The sequence below is a fragment of the Sceloporus occidentalis genome, unplaced genomic scaffold, assembly GCF_023333645.1.
Source record: "Sceloporus occidentalis isolate IW3139 unplaced genomic scaffold, rSceOcc1.0.p SCAF_8, whole genome shotgun sequence".
Classification (NCBI taxonomy): Eukaryota; Metazoa; Chordata; class Lepidosauria; order Squamata; family Phrynosomatidae; genus Sceloporus; species Sceloporus occidentalis.
This window is the reverse complement of record NW_028316988.1, coordinates 43,074,073-43,099,063: the sequence shown is the minus strand read 5'-3', so window position 1 is coordinate 43,099,063 and position 24,991 is coordinate 43,074,073. Positions and strand designations below refer to the sequence as shown.

The window sequence follows — 24,991 nt, the reverse complement described above, 5'->3', positions numbered from 1 at the left end:
GTCGGGGCGGGAGCGAGGCCTGCCCGGCTGAAGCGAGGGAAGAGAAGCAAGCGGTCATGGAGCACATCACCACTCCCAAGGTAGGCGACGAAGGGGCCTCTGAGCATGGGCAGAGCGCCTTCTGCGCGGAATTAACGAGGCTTGACCCCGCTTTTTAACCGCCATTATGGCTCCACGGCTGTTCAATGCTGGGATTTGTAGTTTTGGGGTGAGGTATTGAGCCTCTCTGTCTGCGGTGCCCCAGAAAACTACAGCTCCCAGGGTTCCATAGGACACTCTAAGGTGCATCTGCACTGTGGAATTAATGCAGTTCGACACCGCTTTAAGGGCACCGTGTCCATTCAGTCCTGGGACTTGCAGGGACTAGTCGTTTTTTGTGGGTCTGGGGGCTCTCTGGCCATGTTTTGGAGGGGCTTCTCCATCAGCCGTGGCTTTGGCATCTTCAGAGAAGACTATGCCTCCTGTTCAGCTGTGCATTGCTCTGATGTTGAATGGCAAGGGGTCCTTTACTTATGGAATCATTATAGAATCCTAGAGTAGGAAGAGGCCCCAAGAAGGGCCTGATCCAGTGCAGCCCCTTTATTCTGCCATGCAGGAACTCTCAGTCCAAGCATCCCCATTGACAGCTGGCCACCCAGCCTCTGCTTAAAGACCTCCAAGGAAGGAGTGTCTTCCACTGTCCAACAGCCCTCACTCTCAGGAAGGTCCTCCTGATGTTGAGCTGGAATCTCTTTTCCTATACTTTGCATCCATTGCTCCATTGGGTCCTATTCTCTGGAGCAGCAGAAAACAAGCTTTCTCCCTCCTCAACATGACATCCCTTCGAACATTTCAACAGGGCTCTCCTATCACCTCTTATCCATCTCTTCTCCAGGCTAAACATCCCCAGCTCCCTGAGTCTCTCCTCAAAGGGCTTCATGGTTTCCAGACCTTTCACCATTTTAGTCGCTCTCCTTTGGACACATGGCTCCAGTTTCTCAATGTCCTTTTTGAATTGTGGGGCCCAGAACTGGACACAGGATGATTCCAGGTGGGATACTTAATGATCCATTGCCTACTGGGGGAAAACACTGACTCTGGGTGGATTCTCATTCGCATCTTGGTTTTGGTGTTTTTCAGGACTGGCAGCCAAACCAAATTTCAGCATTTTAAGCCCAGGATGGTTTATAACATCTTCTGCTACGGATGATTTTCTGTCTGCAAGGCCTCCCTTGTCCCTTGATTCACTTTTGGACGCTGCGTTTGGTGGCCCCTATGTAGACTTGTCTGGAGTCTCTCTCATCCTTCGCTGAGCACAGCATTCAATACCAGAGGGAAGGTATCCATTCATTCATCAAAGGAGTCACAGTCGTAATAGGGAAACCGGTGAGGAAACACAGCCTCCAAATGTTTTACAAACCGATCCAGAAAATCCAGCAAATGCTGCGCTCAGCTAACAAGTCTACATAGGGACCACCAAACATCCAAACACGAATCGAGGAATACAAGAGACAGCGCAGACTGGGTCAGCCAGAAAAATCAGCAGTAGCCGAACACATTTTAAACCACCTTGGCCCTAAAATAGTGCTTGGAAACACTGAAATTCTGGACCCTGCCAACAACTATCTGGTCAGGATGCTCAGGTAAGCCATGGAAATCCACAAACACCTGCAGAACGTCAACAGGAAAGAAGAAACCCTGAAAGTAAACAAGGTTTGTCTGCCAGTCCAGACCCAGCAAATGCAAATGAAAACCACCCCAGGGTCAGGGGGTTTCCCAGGAGATAACGGGTCATGAATTAAATAGACCCCCTGAGAGGTCTTGCCATTCAACAACAGGACAATCTACAGATCAACATGTAAATCGCTTCCTCTCAACCAACAGCACATATATATATACACACACACACACCCCACTCTCTTCCATGCCAGCATTCTCTGAAGATACCAAAGCCACAGAACACAGCCTCATAGCCCCCCAAAACCCACCAAAACTATGGATGCCGGCCGTGAAAGCCTTCGACTTCCCACCAGCTGCATCATTTACCATCATAAATCTTAACTTACAGCAGTGATGTGTGTCACTTTTTGGTACCAGACAAAGTCTTAAAACGGCTGCGATTGCACCATTTCTGGCTCAGAACACAGCCTTATTATTTTCTGATCTATCGCTGCCAATATTTCCATTATATCCTTTCACTCCGAAGCCAGTGACACCCCGGAGGTTTTGTTTGTCTACTCTTATCTTACTCCTGTTGTGTAAATATTACATCCACGAAGGGTAATCGTCCGCCTTGAGAAATAACTGTGTTATGCTGGAATTTACAGCCCTCACCTGTTGCTTTATTGCTGATTTATCTTCAAAGTAGAGCTCAGCTCGGCTTTTGAGGGGGATTTTCTTTCCTGATAGTTGAAGCGGAAAGATTTCAAGCCTATTCTGAACATCTAGCTGGCTTTATGTACTTTCTTTTCATGGGGATGAAGAGAGTAACCAAAGCCAAGTGGAATGCCTTCGCAGGGAATCATTAACTCTCAGAGCCACTTTGGGCTTATGAATGTTGCTGGAGCAAATTAGTTACTAGGAAAATAATTAAAGGAACATAGCTAGCAGCTTGGTACAAAGCTTTGTTGTCGCTGCTCTTGTTAGAATAGAATCATAGAATCCTAGAGTTGGAAGAGGCCCCAAGAAGGGCCCTGATCCAGTCCAACCCCATTCAGCCATGCAGGAACTCTCAATCTAAGCGTCCCCATTGACAGATGGCCATCCAGCCTCTGTTTAAAGACCTCCAAGGAAGGAGTGTGTTCCACTGTTGAACAGCCCTTACTGTCATGAAGTTCCTCCTAATGTTGAGCTGGAATCTCTTTTCCTGTAGCTTGCATCCATTGCTCCAGGTCCTGTTCTCTGGAGCAGCAGAAAACCAAGCTTGTTCACTGCCCTCAAGTTGACTTTGACTCCTGGTGACCCTGTGGATGCGACTTCTCCAGGATTCCCTGTCCTCCTTTTCCAGAACATGTCCTAGAGGCTATTCACACTACAAAAACAATCCAGGATGGATCTGGGTCATTTTCTTGGGGTTCACACTTGCCCCAAATGCACTTAGTGCACTTTTTTTGGAGGGGGAGGTACCCCAAACCCCACTTAACCCGCGATATTCAATATTGAGTTTTTCCCTGAGTAGCGATCCGCATCTCATCGGGACGAAAAACTGAGTGTGAGTGCCCCCCCCGAATTTCAGCCTTTTGTCCAGGAGGAATTTCAGCATGTCCTCCATTTTGACCATGGCTGAGAAGCATGTGTTTGCATTTATATTAGTGATTTTGGCTCTTATTTTGTAATCGCCTACATTTTTTTTAATTCAAAGATATAGCCATGTTAGTCTATAGAATCAGTACATAGAGAGCTCTTGTAGCACCTTTGAGACTCACTGAAAGAAAGACATTGGCAGCATGAGCTTTCATAGACATCACTCCTCAGAGAAAGTAGACTGAAATCTATGAAAGCTCATGCTGCCAATTGCTTTCTTGCAGTTGGTCTCAAAGGTGCTACAACATCTCTCTACATTTTCCTTGAATGTCCTTCTTGTTGTTCTTCTTTTTCTTTCTTACCTCCATGGATCGAGATGGGGGACAACCACAACAGCTAACAAACAACATCAGTTGAAACACACATCAGTTTAGATAGACAAACAAGACATACAAATAAAAACAATTCCCATTTAAAATCCATCATTTAAAATTCACCATTTGCATTTTGCACAATTTTGCAGTGCCTTGTCCTCCATTTGCGGTTATAAGACCTTGTCACCTGAGGCCTGTGGCCTCCCTCATCCAGTCTTTAAGTATCTGGCATGTAGTTATTCTCTCTTTCTGCTACCTTCTACCTTTCCTAATAACATTATTGTCTTTAATACTGAGTCTTGCCTTCTCATGATGTGCCCAAAGTATGACAATGTCATCTCTATCATCTTGGCTTCCAGGGAGAGTTCAGGCTTGATCTGTTCAAGGACCCATTTGTTTGCCTTCTTGACCATCCATGGGATCCTTGGCCATCTTCTCCAGCATTGCATCTCAAATGCGTTGATTTTCCTTTTATCGTCCTTCTTCACTATCTGACTGTCATATCTGTACATAGTGATGGGAAATATGATGGCTTGAACTACTCTCACTTTAGTCTTCAGAGTTATAGGCTTTTCACTTTAGGATCTTGTCCGGTTCTTTCCTAGCTGCCCTTCCCAATCCTAGTTTTTAAGACTACCTTGGCGCTTTCCTCCTTGACCTTCTTCAGTCATTATTCCAGGTCCTTGTTGGTTTCTGCTAGTAGTATTGTGTCGTCTGTGTATCCTAAGTTGTTAATGTTCCTATCATCATCTAAAATAAATGTGTTCAGTGGTGATTTAAAATAAATCCATGCAAAGTCTGTGATGAGAAGTGAGGGTGTTTGGGATTTCTGTGTATGTTTCTCATTCCTTTTCAACTTTCCGATGGCTTGAGAAATGTGGGACAAAATCAGAACCTGTTGGAGAAATGGATACAGTTCCTTTCTAGATGACTGACGTTTCGCTTTGTCTATGAAGAAGTTGCATTGAACCCTTCCATAATGTGAAATGTTGGTTTAGTCTGGTGCTTTCTGCAGCCACAAGGATGCCTTGTGGTTAATGAGGCTGACATGCTAATCCCACCCTGAGCCGGGCCTGTGGATGATGCATGGATCGCTTTTTGTAGGACGAGGAACCAACGTCCAAACTGCCCAGCTATTCTGTCTTTAGCATCGGATGTTCCGTTATCTGGGTTTTTATAACACCCCTTGGCATCCATTCAGCAATTTTCGAGTATTAAACGTGCATCACGTGGATTGCCTTGCTATCTTTAGGCCAATGCAAACACTGATTTAAAACATTAAAATTCAGTTCTTCAAAGAAGCCATCTGAAATAAATCCTTTATTTGACCTTTGCGAGATGTGGAGGTCAGCAGGGAATTCATGGTAGAGAGAGGATTTGAACTCAAGACTTTCTAATGATTGAGGCATTCATTTGAGCATTGCACTGCATCTGTTTCTCTCTTTCCTGGAAGCCTGAGGTTGGCATGAAAGGCATTCTTTGAGATCTTGGTTGTTGGAGGTTGAGACGTGTAACAAGCACCATTTTTGCTTGATCTGTTTTGTCTCCATTTAGGGCACGATGGGGATATTCTTGTTGTGTCTCAGAATCCATTATGGAATATTATTGTATGAATGCATTTAAACGTGTAACTTTCCTTTAAAGGATTGGTGACTTCTAAAAGTTTATATTGTTTTCATCTATGCACCAGAAGAAGAACAAAAAACCCAAATGCAAATGCTCTTGAACTTCATTGCCTTTTATCTGAGTGCTACAGATCAGAAAACCAGATGCTGCATGAATGAATAATAGCCAGGCGTTCAGTTTTGGGGGGAAACTTTGGATCTGTCCTCCTTGCCGTATCACGACGAGCCGAACACTTCCCTCGGTTTCCTGTTTTGCTGGATCTCAGCTTTGCAGAAAGGCTGGGAACGTGTCAGGCTCTGTACTGAACCCGTACCATGAAAGAGAGAAGAACTAAAATGTCAGTTCTTTTTTCTTCCTCCCTCTCCTTCCTTCCTTCCTTCCTTCCTGCCAAAACCTGAGCCCAGCACATCTTGCTGGATTTAAAGTTTCAAAACATACGAGCTTGGCCACGTTTATCTCACAAGGGAAATCTAAAGTCGCTTTGCTCGGTCGATTTATGTATTCATTTTACATACAATATAATTATATACAGTTGAAAATTAAATAGCTAAAGCAATGTATGGTACCCAAGTTTAAAAAGTAAGAAACAAGCAAACAAATCAAAACAAATCCACTTAAAACATTGATTTTAATACATTACTTGGAAACAATTAAAAACGCATGTTGCGTTAGCCAGTTACCCAGCCCCCTTATTAGCCAGCTGAGGACTAGAGACAGAGCCATAAAAGGTAGGTAATAAAATTCGGCTCCATTAGCAGCAATTACTTTTTATTTTACGGCCAGTTTTTCTTTATTACTCTTTGTCTCTAGTCCGTACGTGGCCAATAAGAGGAGTGGTCTCTGCCTGCATTGAAATCCCTCAGTACTGTCTTAATTGACAACATCTAAGACAGAAGGTAGGCCTATGACTCTCTAACAGTATCATCCTTTTCCTCCTGTGTGATTTTTAACCTCTTTGCCTGATGAAGAAGCCAGTGAAGCTTTGCAAGCTTGCACATTATGCTTCAGAGTTGGTCCAATAAAGGTATCGCTGCTTGTGGGTTTTGCTGAATCGTTAACAATAATGTTGTTTGCACGAATAGCCAGTCAAGAAATTGCAATTTACATGCCTTTAAATTCAAAGACTGTGCCTCAATCTGAGCAGCTGAAATAACTTTCACATTAGTTTATTACAGTGTACAGTGTTGTATTACAGCTCCGTTAGATATGATCTCACTAGTTCATTCATCCTCTCTCTTTTTTTCCCCTTTCTGTTTCTAATGTACAGGTAGAAAATGTCAAGTTGCTAGACCGTTACACCAACAGAAAGGCAGCAAATGGAACGTTGTACTTGACCGCCACTCACCTGATCTATGTTGATGCTTCAGCTGAAGTCCGAAAGGAGACATGGGTAATGTCCAAGCGTACCACTAGTTTGGTGACAAAGAAACATAAACTGGGGATATCTTGTGAAATTATAAGGGCTGTGGAGACTTCCATATTTCTCTGAAATCTATGAAACGCAGTGGTGTGTTTGGGCTTTATCAGATAAGCGCACAGTGAACTTTAGGAGGTAAGAAGAGCCCTAGTGTTTCAAGGATCAAGTACTGTATCCTGTTTTCAACAGTGGTCTTCCAGATACATCCAAATAACCCACAGACAGGACATGGAGGCATTCAGGTCTTCTCTTTAATAATAATAATAATTTGTTTTATTTATATACCGCTATTCCAAAGATCATAGCGGTGAACAGCAAGTAAGCTAATTAGCAAGTCCTGTTCAAAGTGCATGCGTATGTTATGTGTCTTCACATTGACACTGACTTGCAGCAACTCTTGTCATGGATTTTCTTGACCAGTGTCCTTTAGAGGAGGTTTGACATGGTCGTCTCTTAAGGTTGAGAGAGTGGGACTTGCCCAAAATCACCTGCTGATTTTTCATGGCTGAGCAGAAATTTGAACCCTGGTCTCCTAGTCCAACACAGACCATCACACTGGCTCCAACATGGCCACCCTCTGGTAGGGCTTTCTTAGCAAGGTTTCTTTAGAGGAGTTGGCTTATCCACGGGTCAACGGATAAGTATTTTTGTACTAGGTTTACTTCATTTCATAAAAGGGAAAAGTTTTAAAACAGCCAGGCAAATTAGCCTTTCCCCAGGGGGGAAAAAGAGATATTGCCAGGCTGCAAATTTCCTTCCTAGCTTGTCTGCCCACACAACCCTCACTTAGTCATTTGTACCTTCACATTAAAAAGAAGGAATCGGCTTCTATAAAGCACCCCTGCCTGGAGACATTTACCCCGGGGAAGAGGCTGTTGATATGCCTGATTCAAAGCCTCTGCATCATCCCAGCTTTAATGCATGTTTATGAAATGAATCATCTTTCATAAAACAATATGGATGCCCGGGGCTTCTGGTAGCCTAGCTGCAAGCTTTCACTCCCTAGAAGTCAAATTACGAGATCTTTCACACTGAGAGGCAAGTCTGAGTAATAAGTCCTGACTGTTTGGTTACTCTAAAACATTCAAACAGTTGCTGCTTTCCATGTGAATGGCCTCTTTCGACTTTAGTGCTTGAAAACCACTTCCCCCTATTTGGCACCAGAGATTCATGCCGTTCACAGGCAGAAAGCTCTGAATCGCCCCCTCATCATCTATCTCCCTTCCTGTTTTTGACAGATTCTTCACCATCACATTGCGGCTGTGGAGAAGTTGCCTCTGACCGCATCTGGATGCCCGCTGCTAATCCATTGCAAGAACTTCCGAGTGGCTCACTTTGTTATCGGGCAAGAGAGGGACTGCCACGAAGTGTACACCTCCTTGCTGAAACTCTGCCAGCCAGGTAGCAGTGAAACATGGCATGTTTCCATATCGTTTGAAAAGTTCCCTTTCTCTTTTGCACTTAACTCTGATTCTGTTGCTCATGCTGGTTAGGAATCATAGAATTGTAAGAGTTGGAAGGGTCTGCAAGGGCCGTCTTATCCAGCCCCCTGGCTAAATGTTGCACTTTAGGCCTAATACTGGTGAGGTCAGAGTACCTCTCATGACCAAGTGTTGAAGGCACTTGTCCCTCTGTGAATTTTTTAGTGGCCTAGCCTCTTCTCCTGCCAGAGATCTCCTAGTTTTGTTCTGGTTCTGTTCCTTCACAGGCAGAAAGCATATAATTACTCATTATTTCCTAGTGCGTGACTGACAGTTGAAAATTACCTGTTTGGCAAATCAGGCTATTTTATCAGATGCTGGCAGAGCCCAATCTGTCTCTCTCAGGAGCCTGTTGCCTTGAGAGACAGCTGGATGAGTTATTGATTGGATTTGCATGTGAGAAAGGAGAAAGCTGGGAAGGCAGAGAGCAGAGAAGGATGGAGAGGAGTTGGTCTCAACATAGGGAGCCATCCTTTTGCCAATGAATCTGAGAACATCGCTACAAAAAGTTCTAGCCTCGGAGGAGATGAGTGGAAAGGTGGTATATTCCATTTTGGGGGTTATATTAGGTAACAGCCACATGGTTTTTTATTACAAGTTGTAGATAATGAGCCATATTCCTAAGAGGAAAGACAAGTGTCCCTGGAGAAGAGATTGCAAACAGCTCCTTCACTGAAGCCTGGTAACATTAAGTTCAAATGACTAGGCAGAGAAGCTTTGTAAAATGTTGGTTCTCTTTCCTTTAGTGACGATATAACTTCCTATAGGCCTGTGTGGATTAGCTACGATGGGACACTAGTAAACGTCTTGTGGGCAAATAGCTTGAGAATGTATTTTCATGGCTCAGCAACATTATTGATATATTGAGCATAATTATACACTGCCCTTCAGATAAGAAGTGTCTCAGGGTGGCTTAAACATCATTAATTTGACAGTTCTCTGCCCTCAAGCTTACAGCCTAAATAAAACACGGAACATAAGGGAAAGGGAATGACAGTGGGAGACAGGATTAAGGGTAATGTCATGCTACACTGTTATAATGCTGTTATTCCACTTTTACTGCTATGGCTGCCTCCTGTGGGATTCTGGGGTTGATAGTTTAGCGAGGCCTAAGAGATCTCTAGCTGAGAATGCTAAATATGTGTATGTTGTTTGCCTTCAAGTTATTTCTGACTTATGGTGACTCTAAGATGACTCTATCATGGGGTTTTCTTGGCAAGTGTCTTCAGAGAGGTTTTGCCATTGCTATCCTCTAAGGCTGAAATAGCGTGATTTCCATGGTCAAGTCAGGGTTTGAACTCTGGTCTCCAGAGTCACGGTCCAGTGCCCAAACCACTGCACCAGAATCCTAAATGCCCCTCCCTAAATTGCAAACCCCAGGATTTCATAGGCGGCAGCCATAACATTTAAAGTGGAATAACAGCACTGTAACAGTATAGCGTGATGCTATCCTAAGTCCAGCAGAGTCCAGAGTAATGGTAGTTGGAACGTAGAAGGAGGGCCTTTCATGAACTGCTGTGGCCCAGGCATGATGGAACTGTGCCTGGCTGCTCTTCTCTCCCTGGAAAGCTAGAGCAGTGGCATCTGGAATAAAAGGAAGGCCTCTCATTATGCGCTGAGCCCTGGGCATGATGCTTGGATGTTTCTTTCTCCCACAGAAGCCACAGCCCTGGCAGTTGGATCATGGCCTCTCAGCAGCTGCAGGGGCCAAGGCCCCTTCAGAGGCCAAAGCAAACAAGAGACCTCATACAAAGAACAAATTGTTAAAAAACAAGTTGTTAGAATGCCTGTACATTAGGATCAAATAGAAATGTAAGAAAGGCAGCTCCTAATTCTACCTTTTGCTTGTGCATTTTTGATTTTTCCTAAAGATTCTGGCATGAATTGGATGCTAAGATCTGTCCCCTGCCCCCCAAACCCCCTTAAAATGGGTCCTTTTGTGTTTCAGTGAAACCTGAGGAGCTTTATGCGTTCTCTTACAATCCCAAAATGCCCAAAGACAATCGGGAAGCAGGCTGGAACTTGATAGATGTCAAAGTTGATTACCAAAGGATGGGAATTCCCAATGATTACTGGGAAATTACTGATTTCAACAAGGAGTACGAGGTAATTTTTGCCTGTATAACAGATTAATGTAGATTAGTGCAGTATGCTCATATATGTTTCAGTATAATTTCACATCGGTGTATCAAGGATTTAATTTATATTATTTTTATTTTTACTTATAAGTTTCTGTGGGAAGATTTATTTAATCGAACATGAATCTTGCCTTTAGACTTGGATTCTTTCTCCACAATATTTCATTATGTATAGGCATATAAATACAGGTTCCAAAATCCAAAAATATCCAGAATTCAAAACACTCAGGTCCTGTACTTCCATTGAAAGCACTGATCATCTGGAATGAACAGTGAAGTGGTAGTCCTAGTTACCTAGTGGAGATAGTCTTTAAATTAGATGTGAGCAGACTCCATGTAGAGTACTATAATGTCTCCCGAAGGCATACAATGTTGGGATTTGGTGAGCATTTTAGTAGAACAGTGCAACTGTGGGGCTACATTCAAAAGGTCCTGCTTTTGATTCAAGCCAGCCTTGGATCTCCAAGAGAATGTAACTTTTAGCAAACCCATGCGCAGTTAGATCATAACCAATTTTTATGCTTGGCCTTCCTGTTCTGGGATCAAATTTAGAAAGGAGACGCTGGTTATATTTTGTTGGTTTGCGTTAGTTATTTTCAGCAGTGGTATGTTATAGATGCTAGTTGTGAATAAATACTACTGATTTTTGTCCAGCACTCGCAGCTAATTTTGCTTTAATAGCAGCGCAGGGTTTATTATAGTTAGCAAGCGCTCAGTTGCAGATCTGTAATAAATGCTCCAGCCAGTTAATATCACACCAATGAATAATTTAAGATTTGAGTCCTCTCTCCTCTTACTGGTTTTTAGGTCTGCAACACATACTCCCCGGAACTAGTGGTGCCTAAAGCCGCTACCAGGGCGATGGTGCTGGGAAGTTCAAAGTTTCGAAGCCGAGGTCGGATACCAGTGCTTTCCTACTTCTACAAAGAGAATAATGTTAGTCATGCATGTTCTATTCTTTATGGGGTTTGCTCTGCCTCCCAGGATGTTTTCAACAAAGTTGCTTGAGACGACTACAAGTGGCTTGTGACATTGCTGGCTGAGGGTCTCTGGGAGTTGTAGTCCAGGGAAAGAACATTTCCAAGCTCTGCCTTGTGGTCCCTAGGTCAGGGAGAGTGAGGGACTTGCTGAAATCCGTATTGATAGCAATAAGCCTCCTCCATCCACAACCGAGTCTTGCGTAAAACTGTCCCAGGAAGTCCAGTTTGTGTACATCACTTTCAAAAGTTACACCCTTCTGCTTCTTAAAATGATGAAGCCTGACTGTGCTGAGGCTTCTTTAGCTAATTCCATCTCTCTTTTCTGCTAATCTGAGTGTTTTGAGTCAAAGGAAATAGCTTGGAACAGAAAGGGTGGGGTTTGCTGGTTTTATTTTTAACAAAGATACTAGATTAAGTGGAACTCGCTGTGGAATAAAATGCTGACTTCTGAGTTTTTAAACTTTGCTGGCTGTGCAGTGCCCTAGGTTCAAGTGTGGGCAAAATCATTTCGCAATTGAATTTCTTTTCCTGGGGAGACTTCCTTTGGCATACTCTAGCTGCTTTAACATTGCCACCAATGTGGGAGAGGAACGATGGGTTGCAGTAAATAGATGCTTTAAAAGCCAGAGGGGGTTAATGGATATGATGATCTTATTTCCTGAAATGGTATTATTTCCTTATCTGAAAGAACATGCAAAAATAAAACTAGCTGTATATGTATGTATGTGCCTTCATGGTGACTCCAGTGATTTAATAGAATAATAGGAGATGATTTGCCATTGCCTTCCTCTGAATTTAGACTACAGCTCCCAGTATATACTGGCAGTCTCCCATCTAAGTACTAACCAGGGCTGACGTTTCAGCTCCTTCCCCCTTTGTGATCTTTGTACCTCTTATCTTAATGAGTTTTGTGGAGTTTTATTTGGCCCTAACAAAGGCATTGTCTGGAGTTCTGGTTTCATTTGAAAGGATCAAAACCTAAACCTTCTTTTAGAAAAAAGTCCTCATATAGATTTGGAACCAGTGTTAAGTCCAAATGGTATTGGATGGTATGTAAAGCTCTCTTTCCTCCACACAAATACACATTTAACTATATCTCTCCTACACACACACACACACATATCTTCATCATCTGTGTACCTCAAATGTTTGTCTCCTAAAACAGAAGTGGGAATTGTGTGACCCTCCAGATTGGTTGGGCTCCAACTTGCAGGCAGGGTGACCAGTGTAGAAGAATGCTGGAAGTTACAGTCCAACAGAATGGAAAGAGCCACACAGGCTGTATCCACACTTCAGAATTAATCTGGTTTGACACCACTTTACCTGCCGTGTCTATGTAATTCTGGGGAACTGTAGTTTGTTGTGGCACCAGAGCTCCCTGACAGAATTGGCTAAATGTCTCACAAAATTACAGGATTCCATAGCATTGAGTCATTGCAGGCAAACTGGTGTCAACCCAGATCATTTCTGCAGTGTGGATGCAAGCACAGTCCCACAGCCCATTCCAAAAGCTTTCCTCCTAATAGGTCCTGGCATTGGCGCTGTTACAGTATTGTAGGACCTGGAGGAGAGTAAATACCTGGATGGTTGTTGATTCTGTACTGGGAAACGTTTTCTCTGTGACTTGTGGCTCCTTCTTGTGTGTTTCAGGCTGCCATCTGCCGATGTAGCCAGCCCTTGTCGGGGTTTAATGCTCGCTGCCTGGAGGATGAACAGCTGCTGCAGGCCATTAGGGAAGCCAACCCCGGAAGCCCGTTCATGTATGTTGTAGACACGAGGCCAAAGGTATCACTTTGCAGGAATCTGTGGTGCTCGCATGATTTGCCTTTCTGCCGCTACATCATCCTCATCATCACTGCTACCATCTGCTCTAGTTATAATCGCCTTTTCCCAAAAAATTGGGACTCAATTTAGAATAAGTACAATATATCTAAAAACACGCATGTTAAAGTGAAGCCAAACTCTTCACAACATTCAAACCATTTGGATGGGCATCTTTCAGGGGTGCTTTTGTTGTGTAGTTGTACATTGGAGTAGATGGCCCTTGTGGTCCCCTCCAGCTCTATGATTCTATGACTTCTTACATGCTGCAGATAGGATAAAAGGGCTTCTTTTCAGCTGACCTTTCTCAAACAGTGCTTAGGGAACAGTGGGAATTGTGTGGTCTTCTAGGTGTTCTTACACTGCAATTCCCAACTTTCCTCAGCATTGGCTATGATGGTTAGGGCTTCTGGGAGTTGTTTATTTCTTTCTTCATTCATTCATTGAATTTATATCTAATCTTCTCCCAAGATGAAATTTAAGGTGGCTTACAATAATTTTTAAAAGTTCAGCAACATTTAGGGAGTAGCATCTTCCTTCGCCTGCTGGGTGAGTGAGAAAATCCGTAAGCGATGAAGTGCCGTTCATAACCTTTTACCACTTGATTCTTCCAGTTAAATGCCATGGCCAACCGAGCTGCTGGGAAGGGCTATGAGAATGTTGACAACTATGACAACATCCGTTTCAAATTCATTGGTATTGAAAACATCCATGTAATGAGGAGCAGCCTGCAGAAGCTTTTAGAAGGTGTGTCCTTTTGGTTTTCTCTTCGGCTGGTTGTTCGCAGTGACTAGTTGTGCTTAACCAATTTGCTATCAGATAAGCAGATCTTGTAAGCGTAAAAGTCTGTATACTGGAAGGCGGGAGGAGTGGAAATAAATTAGCAGAGTAAATATCTATTTCTTGGCTTATCATGTACCAGGAATTGATATATGGTGTTATGGTTTGCTGTAAGTTCAACACCCTGGAAAGCTCCCTTTAGTTACAACTCAAAGGCAGAGTGAATTCACCGGCGACTGTCCTGAAAGCCATTGACTGCCTTCTTACAGGATGCTTGCTATAAGGGTACTTTCTTGCGGTTTTCCTAGACTTTCTGGAGTTTTGCTTCTCTTAGAGCAATGCTGTTATTTCTTACCCAGATGTCTTCTTTTGTTCCCTTAGTGTGTGAAACAAAATCTCCTTCAATGAGTGACTTTCTGACGGGCCTGGAGAACTCTGGCTGGTTACGGCACATTAAAGCTGTGATGGATGCCGGGGTCTTTCTTGCAAAGGTAATGTGTGGATTGCTGGGATTCAAACCCTGGTCTCTGGAGTCATAGTCCAGTGCTCAGACCACTATGCCATGCTTGCTGTACCCTGGCATTACACAGTTCAGTGCTTGAGTGACCGTCAGATGTTTTGGTGTGAAACGGTGAACTCGTTTGTGGCACATTCTCCTCCCTGCTTTATTTAAACTGTCTGTCATCTCATCATTCTGTAGGCTGTGAAAGGTGAGAAGGCCAGTGTCTTAGTTCACTGCTCAGATGGCTGGGACCGCACAGCCCAAGTGTGCTCAGTAGCTTGCCTCCTTCTGGATCCCTTTTATCGGACATTTAAAGGATTCATGGTAAGTGAGGGGAACATCAGGGCATGGGAAAGTCAGCTTAAACATCATGTTTGTTGTTGTATGCCTTCAAGTCATTTCCAGCTTACGGCGACTCTAAGGTGAAGCTATCATGGGGGATTCTGGGCAGGATTTGTTCAGAGATGGTTTGCCATGACCTTCCTCTGAGACTGAGAGAGTCTTAGAGCACAGAATGGGACTTGAGTCCCAACCGAACCAGGAACCCACTGGTTGAAAACTGGGCCAGTTGTGCTATCTTAGCCTGACCTCCCATCATGCCCCAGGCCTAACCTCAGCTTGGCGCATGATGGGAGGTATGGCCATTCTGGAGGGTACCAAGTTGGAGAAGTCTGTCTGCAGACTTTGTTGTGTTGGAACTAGGAATGCATTTGTTTAAAGAGCAAAGATCTGTGAGCACATACTTACTTAGATCTCCTCTGGAAGAGATAAAAAAGTGGATTTTAAAATGAGTTTTACTCTATTTTTCTCATGGGCAGCTTCTTAGAAGCTCTCCTGCAGAGAAAAATATTACAAGAGCCGTGTTAAATGCCACTCGGCTTTATTAACACACTGTTCCTGTGGCCGCTAATTTAAAAGGTTACACAGAATGAGACAGTAGAATTCTGGACTTTACCACATCAGGTGGAGTAGGTAATATACTTTGGAATATTTTCCCATGTTAAAAAGACAATATTTGCCTGTAGTAAACGGACACATTAGGGTAAGGTCTTTGTTAGTCCTCTCCTGCCGCCTTTGACACAGATTTCTCTGCAAGGGTACATTACATGCCACTGCAGGCAATGTTCTGAAGTAGTCAGGAACGTTGCCACTTAATTCCCTTTCTCATCCTCTTTGTAATTTCATTTTCTTTCTGTTTCTCTGTTTTCACATTAAAGGTCCTGATAGAAAAGGAGTGGATTGTGATGGGCCACAAATTCGCACACAGGTAAAAATCAGATTTGTCTGTTAAGATCTGCTCAGTGGAAATGCTTTCCTTTACTAATCTCATTTAGCTTTGCAGTTAGATTTTAATCAGTTGCTGTAGTCTATTTGTATCTGTTGTGCACAAGAACTGGTGCAACAGAAGAGAGAAACCTGAATTAAATTAATCCCCAACTCCATCTCATCTTCTCCCTCACTCCATGTTACTCTTATCAGCTCTGCGAGAGCCAGCAAATAAACAACTCCTTTAATATCTCAATTGGAGAGGAAAGGGAGAAAGGAGAACAGTAATGATGTTGGACTCCTCAATAGTGCTATATAAATTTTTCTGTCCTGTTTTCTCATTGAGGAACTTGACATGTCAAGGGTTCCCAGAGCCATTCTTGGCAATGCCCATTCCTGCTTAGCTTCAGCTTATTTACTGGTATCCCGATTTGCAAATATGTGTTATTAGTTGTTATACTCATTCTTTGTCTAAAAGGTCTGCCAGAACAGCTTTAAAAATAATCAGAAATGAGAAAGCCCAGTCCCCCAGGCTTACAGTGTGAAAGACATGACCGAAAGGAAAACCTGTGCGGAGGGAAAGCAAGTTCAGGCACTAAATTGTTGGCTACAAACTTCAGTCATTGATAGATCAATTCAGTGGCATCATAGAACTGGATTTAAGCACAGTGGGATGGCTGTGGTTTCAGCTCCTTTAAGTGGCAAGAGTGAGTGTGTATAGTTCAGGTCTAGAAGCAGAATAGCAATAAGGTCACAGACAGGGAGACAGTGTGGTTTAGTGGTTTGTGTGTTGGACTAGGTCTAGGTTTTGAATCCCTGCTCAGCCATGGAAGCTCGTTCTCTCAGCCACCTCTGAATAAATCTTGCCAAGAAAACCCTAGGAGTGGGCCATATAAATTGGCATCACCTTAAATGAACACAATTACAAGGCTAACAGCTCAGGTAAAGCATCCCTACTCAAATGGTGGTTCCTGGACTGGTGCTGGTTTCTGGCAAGGAAGGAAAGAAGCAAGTGTACCAATGGAGACAGATCTGGTGACCTAAGATGTGTTTTCAATTGAAGATGGTGTAAAATGGCTGGTCTGCATTGACCTTTTTTCTTCCTTCCCAGGTGTGGCCATCTGGAAGGCGACCCCAAGGAAGTCTCTCCTGTCTTCACCCAGTTCATCGAATGCACCTGGCAGCTCATGCAACAGTTCCCTTGCGCCTTCGCTTTTAATGAGCGGTTTCTTCTTGAAATTCATGATCACATCTATTCCTGCCAGTTTGGCAATTTTCTGGGCACTTGCCATAAGGAGCGGGAAGATTTGCAGTGAGTTGGAATTTCCAGCAGTATTTGGGGGCATTTGTTTTTACCCCTAGGATGCCCATGGGGCTTTATGTGAGCTACATTTGACCCACTCATGTTGTAGATAATGCTGAGCTACATGGACCAAAAGTCAAACACAGCACAAAGCAGCTTCCCCATCACTGTAATGAATGAGTACCATAACCATTCCTTGTTTATTGATTGCAGAATCTTTGAGAAGACGCATTCCCTGTGGCCATTCCTTCTTCAGAAGAAGCAAGAGTTCAGAAATCCACTCTATAAGGGATTCACAGCTTACCAGGAACTGCGGCCAAACACTTTCCCATACAGTTTCCAGTAAGTTTCTTACGGACAGAGAATAACATGCAGGCTCTGTTAAAATCATACAGTTTTCCTCTTTTGAAAGAGAAAGATATTTGCATTCTGCTTACCCTTCACAAACAGTAATGTTTCACAGGTTTCTCAATTATTTTCTCTCTCTGAGGTTCTGGTGTGGCATGTACAACCGGTTTGACAAAGGGATGCACCCCAAGCAGTGCGTGTTGGATCACCTCCTTAGCTGCATCAGCCAGAAATTGGAGTTGGAAGATGTTGCAACTGATCTGGAGAACGTGAGTTTTTTAAATTAGTTCATTATATTCCACTTTTCTGCTAATATGGGACCCAAGGCAGCTGAGATAGTAGTAAAGCAAAATGCAGCTAAAAACCTGTCACAAGAGTAAAAACATTTAAGTTAACTCTCCTGTTAAACCAGTACTAATATAGAACAGTTTGAAAGCATTTGTAAGCATAACAGTGAGTATAACAGTCCAGTGCACACACATCCTTAAAGATTCTTCTATATCCAAAAATCTCCCTAACTAGAAGGGTCTTTGCCTGCCAACAGGAGAGAATAGAAGCGCCAGGTTAGCTTTCCATGGGAAGGTACTCCAAAATCTGGGGCAACCACCATTGTAGGCTCTGTCCCATGTTTTTATCAAATGTGCCTGAGATAATAATGGGATAGAGAGAAAGCATTTTCCTGAAGATCCCAAACCTTAGGCAAACACATATTGGGGTGACATGGACTTTCATATTATCTGAACTGTAGTGTTTAGCAATGAACTGAATTTAAATTGTTCCCAGAAACAAACTGGCCTTGATCCTGCCAAGAGCTTTGGTTCTGAAAATGGATTCCTTTCTGTCACTCCAGAAACTGCCTCTCTCCGACGGCTTGCCCCTGCCAGAGGAGATTGCCATCTTGTCCAAACTGACAACTGCCTCAACCAGCTGTTCAAAATCCCCAATGCTCAACACTCCCCAGGACTATGAAGGTGAGGAGGTTCCTGCACTCCTGGCCAATGGCAGCATAGCAGGGAAAGAAAGTGAGGGATCCGACCATCCATTGAAGAGCAAGGAGAGCCTCATGAATCCCCTCGACATTCCAGAAGGCGATGGCGTCACTACCAATGGGACTGCGCAGCTTGACACTCAAGGGCAAAATCTCCAGAACCATTGAGCTGAGTTGCGCATCTTGTGTCTGTTACAGGGAGCAGCTGTAAAGCATGCAAGAGCTGTGGCCTGGCACCGAGGGAGCCACTTCTGTGGCTAAGTGTTGTGTTCTGTGTTTTGAAAGTGGGCAAGGGAGTGGGGTCCAGATTGTAGGCCCTTTGAGAACAGCCGGGTGTGGGGCTGGAAATAACTGCCCAAATAGCCATAGTTAATGCCAGCTTCTCCTACCATCAATGCATGGCTCCTGTGGCTAACGTCTGAGGCTAGATGGCCCTCTTTTAACATGGAGAATTTTTAAAGAAAGCCACACAGACCCAGGACCTGATCTGTGGAGTCAAAAGCAGAGTGAGCTGGTGGTACTGAAAGGTGCCAATGTCAGTCCATTTGAAAGAAGCCTTTTGGGGCTGGCTCGCGACACCTTGCATGGGAATTTCACATTTTGTTGGCCCTCTGCTTATTTTTATTTTTAAAATGGTAAGTAGCTGTGCCTTTTAATTAGATCCTTTTTAAAACAGATTTAGCATTCTGTCCGACCGTTGGCAATGTGATTTGTGGCTGTAATGTGCAAGACTGCCATCTTTTGGATCCATTTCTGCCTATTTTTTGAAATGTTCGGAACCTGTCATTGCCGTCTTGCCGATAGTTAGCTCTTCATCAGTGTTAATGGCATTGAATGGTCTTGTGGCACATAGGCGATGCAACAACAGAGATAAAGGTGGCCAGTGGGCCTTAAAGCACTGATCCCAGGCCATCTTGATCGCTTGTTAGCATCTCCTTGTGCTTTTACTAATTTCGTACACTGGTCAAGTTACCTGAGCAATTTTTGCCCCAGAACCTCCCCACGTGTCCCAGGTCTACTGGAAGTGACTTTCCCGACCTTGGCAACTGGGAGTGTCTAGTGTTAACAAAGCTCCTCTGGTAATGAAGGTCAGGAAATAGTCGTTCCCAGACTTTGGTCCTCCAGGTGTTTTGGACTTCAACTCCCAGAAGTCCTAGACAGCTTGCACAGCAGTTAGGAATTCAGGGAGCTGACATCCAAAGCGTCTGGAGGACCAAAGTTTGGGAACCACTGGTATAGTGACATGGGGCAGTGCTGCATGTCCAATTTCCAATGTCTTAATGGTTAAAGGTGTGGCATTTAAGGGTGCTACTTTATCCATAATATGAACACACTTCTTCTGAGGAAATGGATGCCCCTGGAGATAAAATATTCCCCTATTCTTAGGAGTCCTTGAAATGAAGGGTCCATGGAGGTAGACTTCTTCAGAAGTCCGTACTCTGCTGCTGAAAATGATGGTTGGTGCTATCAGAGGACTGCCACACTAGAAGTGTGGTTCTCAAAGTTTTGGTTCTCCAGGTTTTGGGGATTTCAATTCCCAAAAGCCTCAGCCCTCCTGGTCAACAGTCAGGGATTCTGGGAGCCAACGTCCAAAAGTCCTGGAAGATCAAAGATTAAGAACCATGACTGTGCTGCATTTCTAATTGGCCTGAGGATCCCAAATCTGAATTGATTCATATACTCGGGGTAGGAGTTACAGGGAAGTAGTGAGGTTTGACAGAAATCCCTCAGGGTCATAGAGGAGAATGAAACTGCTAAGTAATGCCTCTCCCTGAATGACCCACATACTCTTGGCGCATGTATCTTTATCTTTCCCTCTTCGGTTTCTGTAGTCTTGGCAGCATTGTGCGGCTCAGATCAGAATAGTGGGGTGGTTTGTTTTTTGGCTTCTTCCGTACTGTACTGAGTAAGTGAACTGTTGGAGAAGAAAGAATCTCCGCAGCTCCTCCATTGCACTTAGAGCTGATTTTTGAGACTGTATTTTATATTGGCTGAGCATCTACAGAATTGTCCTCGTGGAAAAGAAATGTGCGGACCATCTGGGTGTTTCCTCAGCATGCAAGGCTGGACCAATAGCGTATGGTGTGCCAAGTCTGCCTTGTGTGATCTTCTAAGTGTGCTTTTTAGCAGCCTCTTGGAACATAGCATTTGGCCTCTCTTCCTCCTAGCCCCGCTTTTCATGTTAGCAAAGAGAGCATATACTATGACACTGTATGGCTGCTTGTCTTTCTTGCTTCGATGCCTGCTGCTATGATGATAATAAACCTAGTTTTCATGGTGGATGAAAACTCGGGGCTTAAAGCACTCATATTAAGCACAGGGACTTGATAGAAGAAGTGAAAACAGCACTTACTCACATATACTTATTAGCCAGCAGAAGTGGGACCAAATGTATAGATGTGAATCCATGTGCACTGGACGTCGTTTATGTTGTAGTTCCATTCGTGGAAATGATAGTTTCTATTTTCTCTGTTTTCCCTTATACCATTTCTAAAACAGAATTTAACTTTTTTAACGCACATATTCTCCTAGAAAGAAAACATTCCAATCAAAACAGACTAGGCAATGCAAAAATAAATACATACATATATATAGTAAAATAAAGCACTTGTATGACCTACATCATAAGCATCGAAATCTTCTGACACTGTAGAGTACACCAAGATTTTGCATTCAGATTTCACTGTCGGCATGTTCTGTAAAGCGCTTACTTCTCCCTTAGATTCGGGTGTATGCTGTTTCCTTGTGGGAAATCATTTGAACAGTGAATCCATTCCATTTTGTGAAAGGATTGTAGTTGCCATCTCTAAAGCTCTTATCTCTTTAACTTCTCTGGGGAAAGATGTAAGTGTGGTGAATCCTTGAATGGCTGACGGAGATTTTAAACTCCTGAGACTTAAAAAACCTATATATTACTGCCTACCCATCTTTATTCGACAACAGCCTGATGAACAATTGCTTTTCTTCCAAATCTAATCCCCTTTTTTAGGAAGATAAGCAGTCATTTTCTGTTCTTTTGGGGCTGCCTCTTAACCTGCATTTTCCAATTTCTTACTATCGACTTCCTGTGTTTTATCAAACACTCCCCTTATTCCCATCTAGTTTAGTTATCACTCTTGTAGTCTTGATCCCTAATCCTTCCTACTCTTTCAAACATTAATTTTTAATCCCGTTTTCCTTCTTTCTTCTTTTTAAACTACTGTACTGCGTCGATCTTAAGTACGTTTTGCTTGGTCCATCCGCACACGCAGCGAGTTGGTTTGGCAAGGGTTCGAACCACAAGATGACAAGAAGCGAGTAGCAATAATAGAAGGGTAGGTCTTCAGGTTTAAGGGACTTGTTTTCTGCCCCAAAAGACATTCCCCTTGCAATATTTCCAAATGTCCTCACTTTCTTAGAAACCCTTTCATGGCACATTGCCTTTGAACAGGAAAAGCGGAAGAACATTTGTGTCGCTGCCTCCTTACTTTAGTCTGTCTGCTCAAATATGGTGGTATATAAATATGTAGGTATGTGTGTGTGATTGTTGATAGAGCAGTGTACGCAACCGGGTTGCGCGGTGGTGTGTTTTTGTAGCACTGGGTCTGGCAGCGTATTAAAAGTGAGTCTAGAGGTCATTTTCCGTCGGCAGAAAAGGTAAAACCACATCGTCTTCGTGGCAGAGCCAAAACGTTTTTGCCGTCCCTGTGAGTCTGCCAGCCGTACGTTGTCTTAAAACTGTCTAGAAACTGTGATTGATGCCTCCTTGTATGTCATCTCGAACCCATGTTTTGAGTCTTAGATTCAACTGATGCACCGCTTAAAGCAAAAGTTACTGCCCCTTAGAGAGTTGTGTTGAATTCATTCATATATATATATATATATATGTGTTTATATATATGGTCTGACAGAGAGTTTAATTTGTAAGTATTACCTTGGTTTTTTTTAATTGCCAAAATGAATAAATTCCTTGCGTTTTTAACACACAGCCTCCGTCTGTTGATTTCTTGTTAACGTCTGGAAAGCTGCCAGTTGGAACGGAACAGAATTGATATAATGCCTATTTTTGCTAAAATAATTTTATTTTGATAGTTAGTTTTATGAATTTTATTTATTTATTTTATAATTTAATAATAATAATAATAATAATAAATTATTTATTTGTAGCCCGCCCAATCGCAAAGAATATTATATAAAAAACTATATATCAAAATAAATAAATAAATTATTATAATTAATAATAATATTAATAATATTTTTATTTTACTTTATGTTTATTATACAATTTAATAACAATTTTATTTAATTTTTAATTCATTTTATAATATTAATTTTCATTTCTATTTTATTATATAATTTAATAATTATAAATTATATAGAAAAATAAATAAATTATAATTAATAATATATTAATATTTTTATTTTAATAATAATAACAATAATAATAATAATAATACATTTTGTTTATATGCCGCCTTTACAAAATTACAAAAACAAATCCATAAAATACAGTAAAATACAATACAATTTTACTTGTATTTATTTTATACAAATTTGATAACTTTATTTAATTTTAATTTATTTTTATTAATTTTATTGTATTATATACTTTAATAATTATTAATTATATAACAAATTAAATAAATTGTTAACAATATTAGTATTTTATCTATTTTATTACACAATTTGATCATTATTTTTATTTTATTATATAATTATATAACAAATTAAATAAATTAATAATATAGTAATATTTTTATTATACAGTTTAATACATAACATTATTGCTATTATCATTAATTGCCATATCCTTCCCCTGAGGCTGAGAGAGTGTGACTTGAGTGGATTCGAACCCATTCTCCAGAGTACAACGCTCAAACCTCCGTGACGTCACGGCCCGGCGGCGCGCGACGTCCAATCGCGCGCCGCGAGGTTGATGACGCAAACGGCAGGAGCCAATGAGGTTGCGAGGGTAAGGAGGCAAAGGGCGGGGCCTCGCTGCCGGTCTTTTTCCCCCTCAGCCCACAAGATGGCGGCCGCTCCGCTTTTTCCGGCGGAGAGATGGCGGCGGAGCCCTTGAGGTGAGGCGGCGGGGAGGCCCAGGCCAGGAGGAGAAGGAGAAGCGGCGCCTGTGACGGAAGCGGGCGCCCGGTTTTCCCTGAGGGAGAGGCAACGGAGGAAGGAAGGGGAGGACGCCAACGGCTTTTTTCCCCTGGCCCCGGCCTTTCCCTTCTGCGCATGCGCACAAGGCCTTGCTCCACAGTTGCTATCCGCGAAGGCAGACAAGAACAACTGTAGATTCCTAGAGAGGCCATCCCACTGGGCCTTTCTAGCTCCTCTATGGCCAGTGCCTGGAGGACCTAGAGAGGACTCTCCAGCAGGTCTTTGCAGCTCCTCTAGCGCAGCTCTATGGTCATTGTCAATGTCGTCATGGCAATTTAACAACAGCTGGCAACGCAGCCTTTGAGGGAAATGGGTTTCAGAGGGAACCATTGGAGAATACTTGCCCATAGGGAATCATTGGGAAACACTTGCCCATTGGGGAATATTTGCCCATAAGGAAACATTGGAGAACAAGTATTCCCCAACAATTCTCTATGGGCAGACATTCCTCTCTGTCTCCCTCAGGGTTTCTCCCTTCTTTAAGCAGAGGCCGAGTGCCTCCATGGACACCAAGGCCCCAGGCCCCAGACGCTCACCCTATAAATTACCTTTGGACAAGGCTTGTTTCTGCCACTCTCCGAGGGCTCTCCTCTTCCATGCCAGGCTGCCATGAGAAAGGAAACTTGGATTGGCTTTTCAACCATCTTTGGCGGGTGTTCAATGCTTCTCCCAGTCCTAAATTTTGCATTTGCCTTTCAGGAGGCCTCTGGATCCGCATCGCATGGGACTAACTCTGGAGCCTCTGCAGACCATGCCTCCTCCTGTTCCTGCTAGATGAAGGCGATCCATAAGAAACCCTACAAGAGGAGTACGAAGAGCTTGGCTCAAGCAGACAAAAAGGAGTTTTGCCGTCTCCTTGCCTTTGAGGTGAGAGACTGCGGCCAACACTCAACACTCTCCCAGTTAGACTCTGACTGGTTTCCTTTACTGGGGTCCAAAAACATCAAAAATCCACCCAACAGTGATCCCTTTATTGGACCAAACAAAATACACAATATAATGATATTATTTATTTCTATCCAGCCCTTCAGAGAATGCTCTCATGGAAGTGAGTGGTGTGTGTGTGTGGTTGTCTATGTGTTTATGATTTCGGTAGCTCTCCCAATCCTAAATTTTGAATTTGCCCTTCAACAGGTCTGTGGATCCGCATCATGCCCTCCTTAGCCTGTGTCTCTGGCCTGGTGCCTTTCCGTTGCTTCAGGGAGAAGCTGGAAGTGAAGGCAAGTGAAGAAATCCAACAAGAGGAGTATGGAGACCTTCCCACAGACAGACAAAGAGGGGTCTGTGAGTCCACATCACACGGGGACTCTGTGGCACATGCCTCCCCCCCTTTGCTCCAAGGGAGAGGCGACGGAGGAGTAACAGAAGTGCGTTAAGAGGAGCACAGACACCTCAGCTGAAGCAAAGCCAACAGAAAAGGAGAAGCTTCAGCAGGAGGCCTTAAACACAGTTAAAGGCAAAAAACACCCTCTTGACAGTCGGGTATTCCATTGGCAGAAATGTAAAACCATGTCTTCGTATCAGAGCCAAAACATTTTGGATTTCCTGTGGGTTTGCTGGCTGCATGTTATAACAAATAATAATAAAATATTTATTTGTGTTT

At 43.1% G+C, this 24,991-nt stretch overlaps 1 protein-coding gene and 1 long non-coding RNA gene across 2 annotated transcripts; both read left to right on the top strand.

Moving 5' to 3' along the window:
• On the top strand, positions 1 to 22,187 carry LOC149308778 (phosphatidylinositol-3,5-bisphosphate 3-phosphatase MTMR8-like). Its single transcript, XM_089536449.1, has 14 exons — positions 1 to 80; positions 6,490 to 6,612; positions 7,878 to 8,040; positions 10,069 to 10,226; positions 11,066 to 11,194; positions 12,889 to 13,023; positions 13,674 to 13,806; positions 14,221 to 14,330; positions 14,540 to 14,665; positions 15,559 to 15,608; positions 16,719 to 16,919; positions 17,124 to 17,252; positions 17,401 to 17,527; positions 18,109 to 22,187. Exons 1-14 carry the CDS (start codon positions 57 to 59, stop codon positions 18,412 to 18,414), a joined length of 1,914 nt encoding a protein of 637 aa, XP_089392575.1. The 5' UTR covers positions 1 to 56; the 3' UTR covers positions 18,415 to 22,187.
• Positions 22,188 to 23,212: 1,025 nt separating this feature from the next.
• LOC149308777 (uncharacterized) lies at positions 23,213 to 24,991 on the top strand. Its single transcript, XR_016282233.1, has 3 exons — positions 23,213 to 23,306; positions 24,088 to 24,255; positions 24,523 to 24,991. It is a non-coding gene; the product is annotated as an uncharacterized LOC149308777 (long non-coding RNA).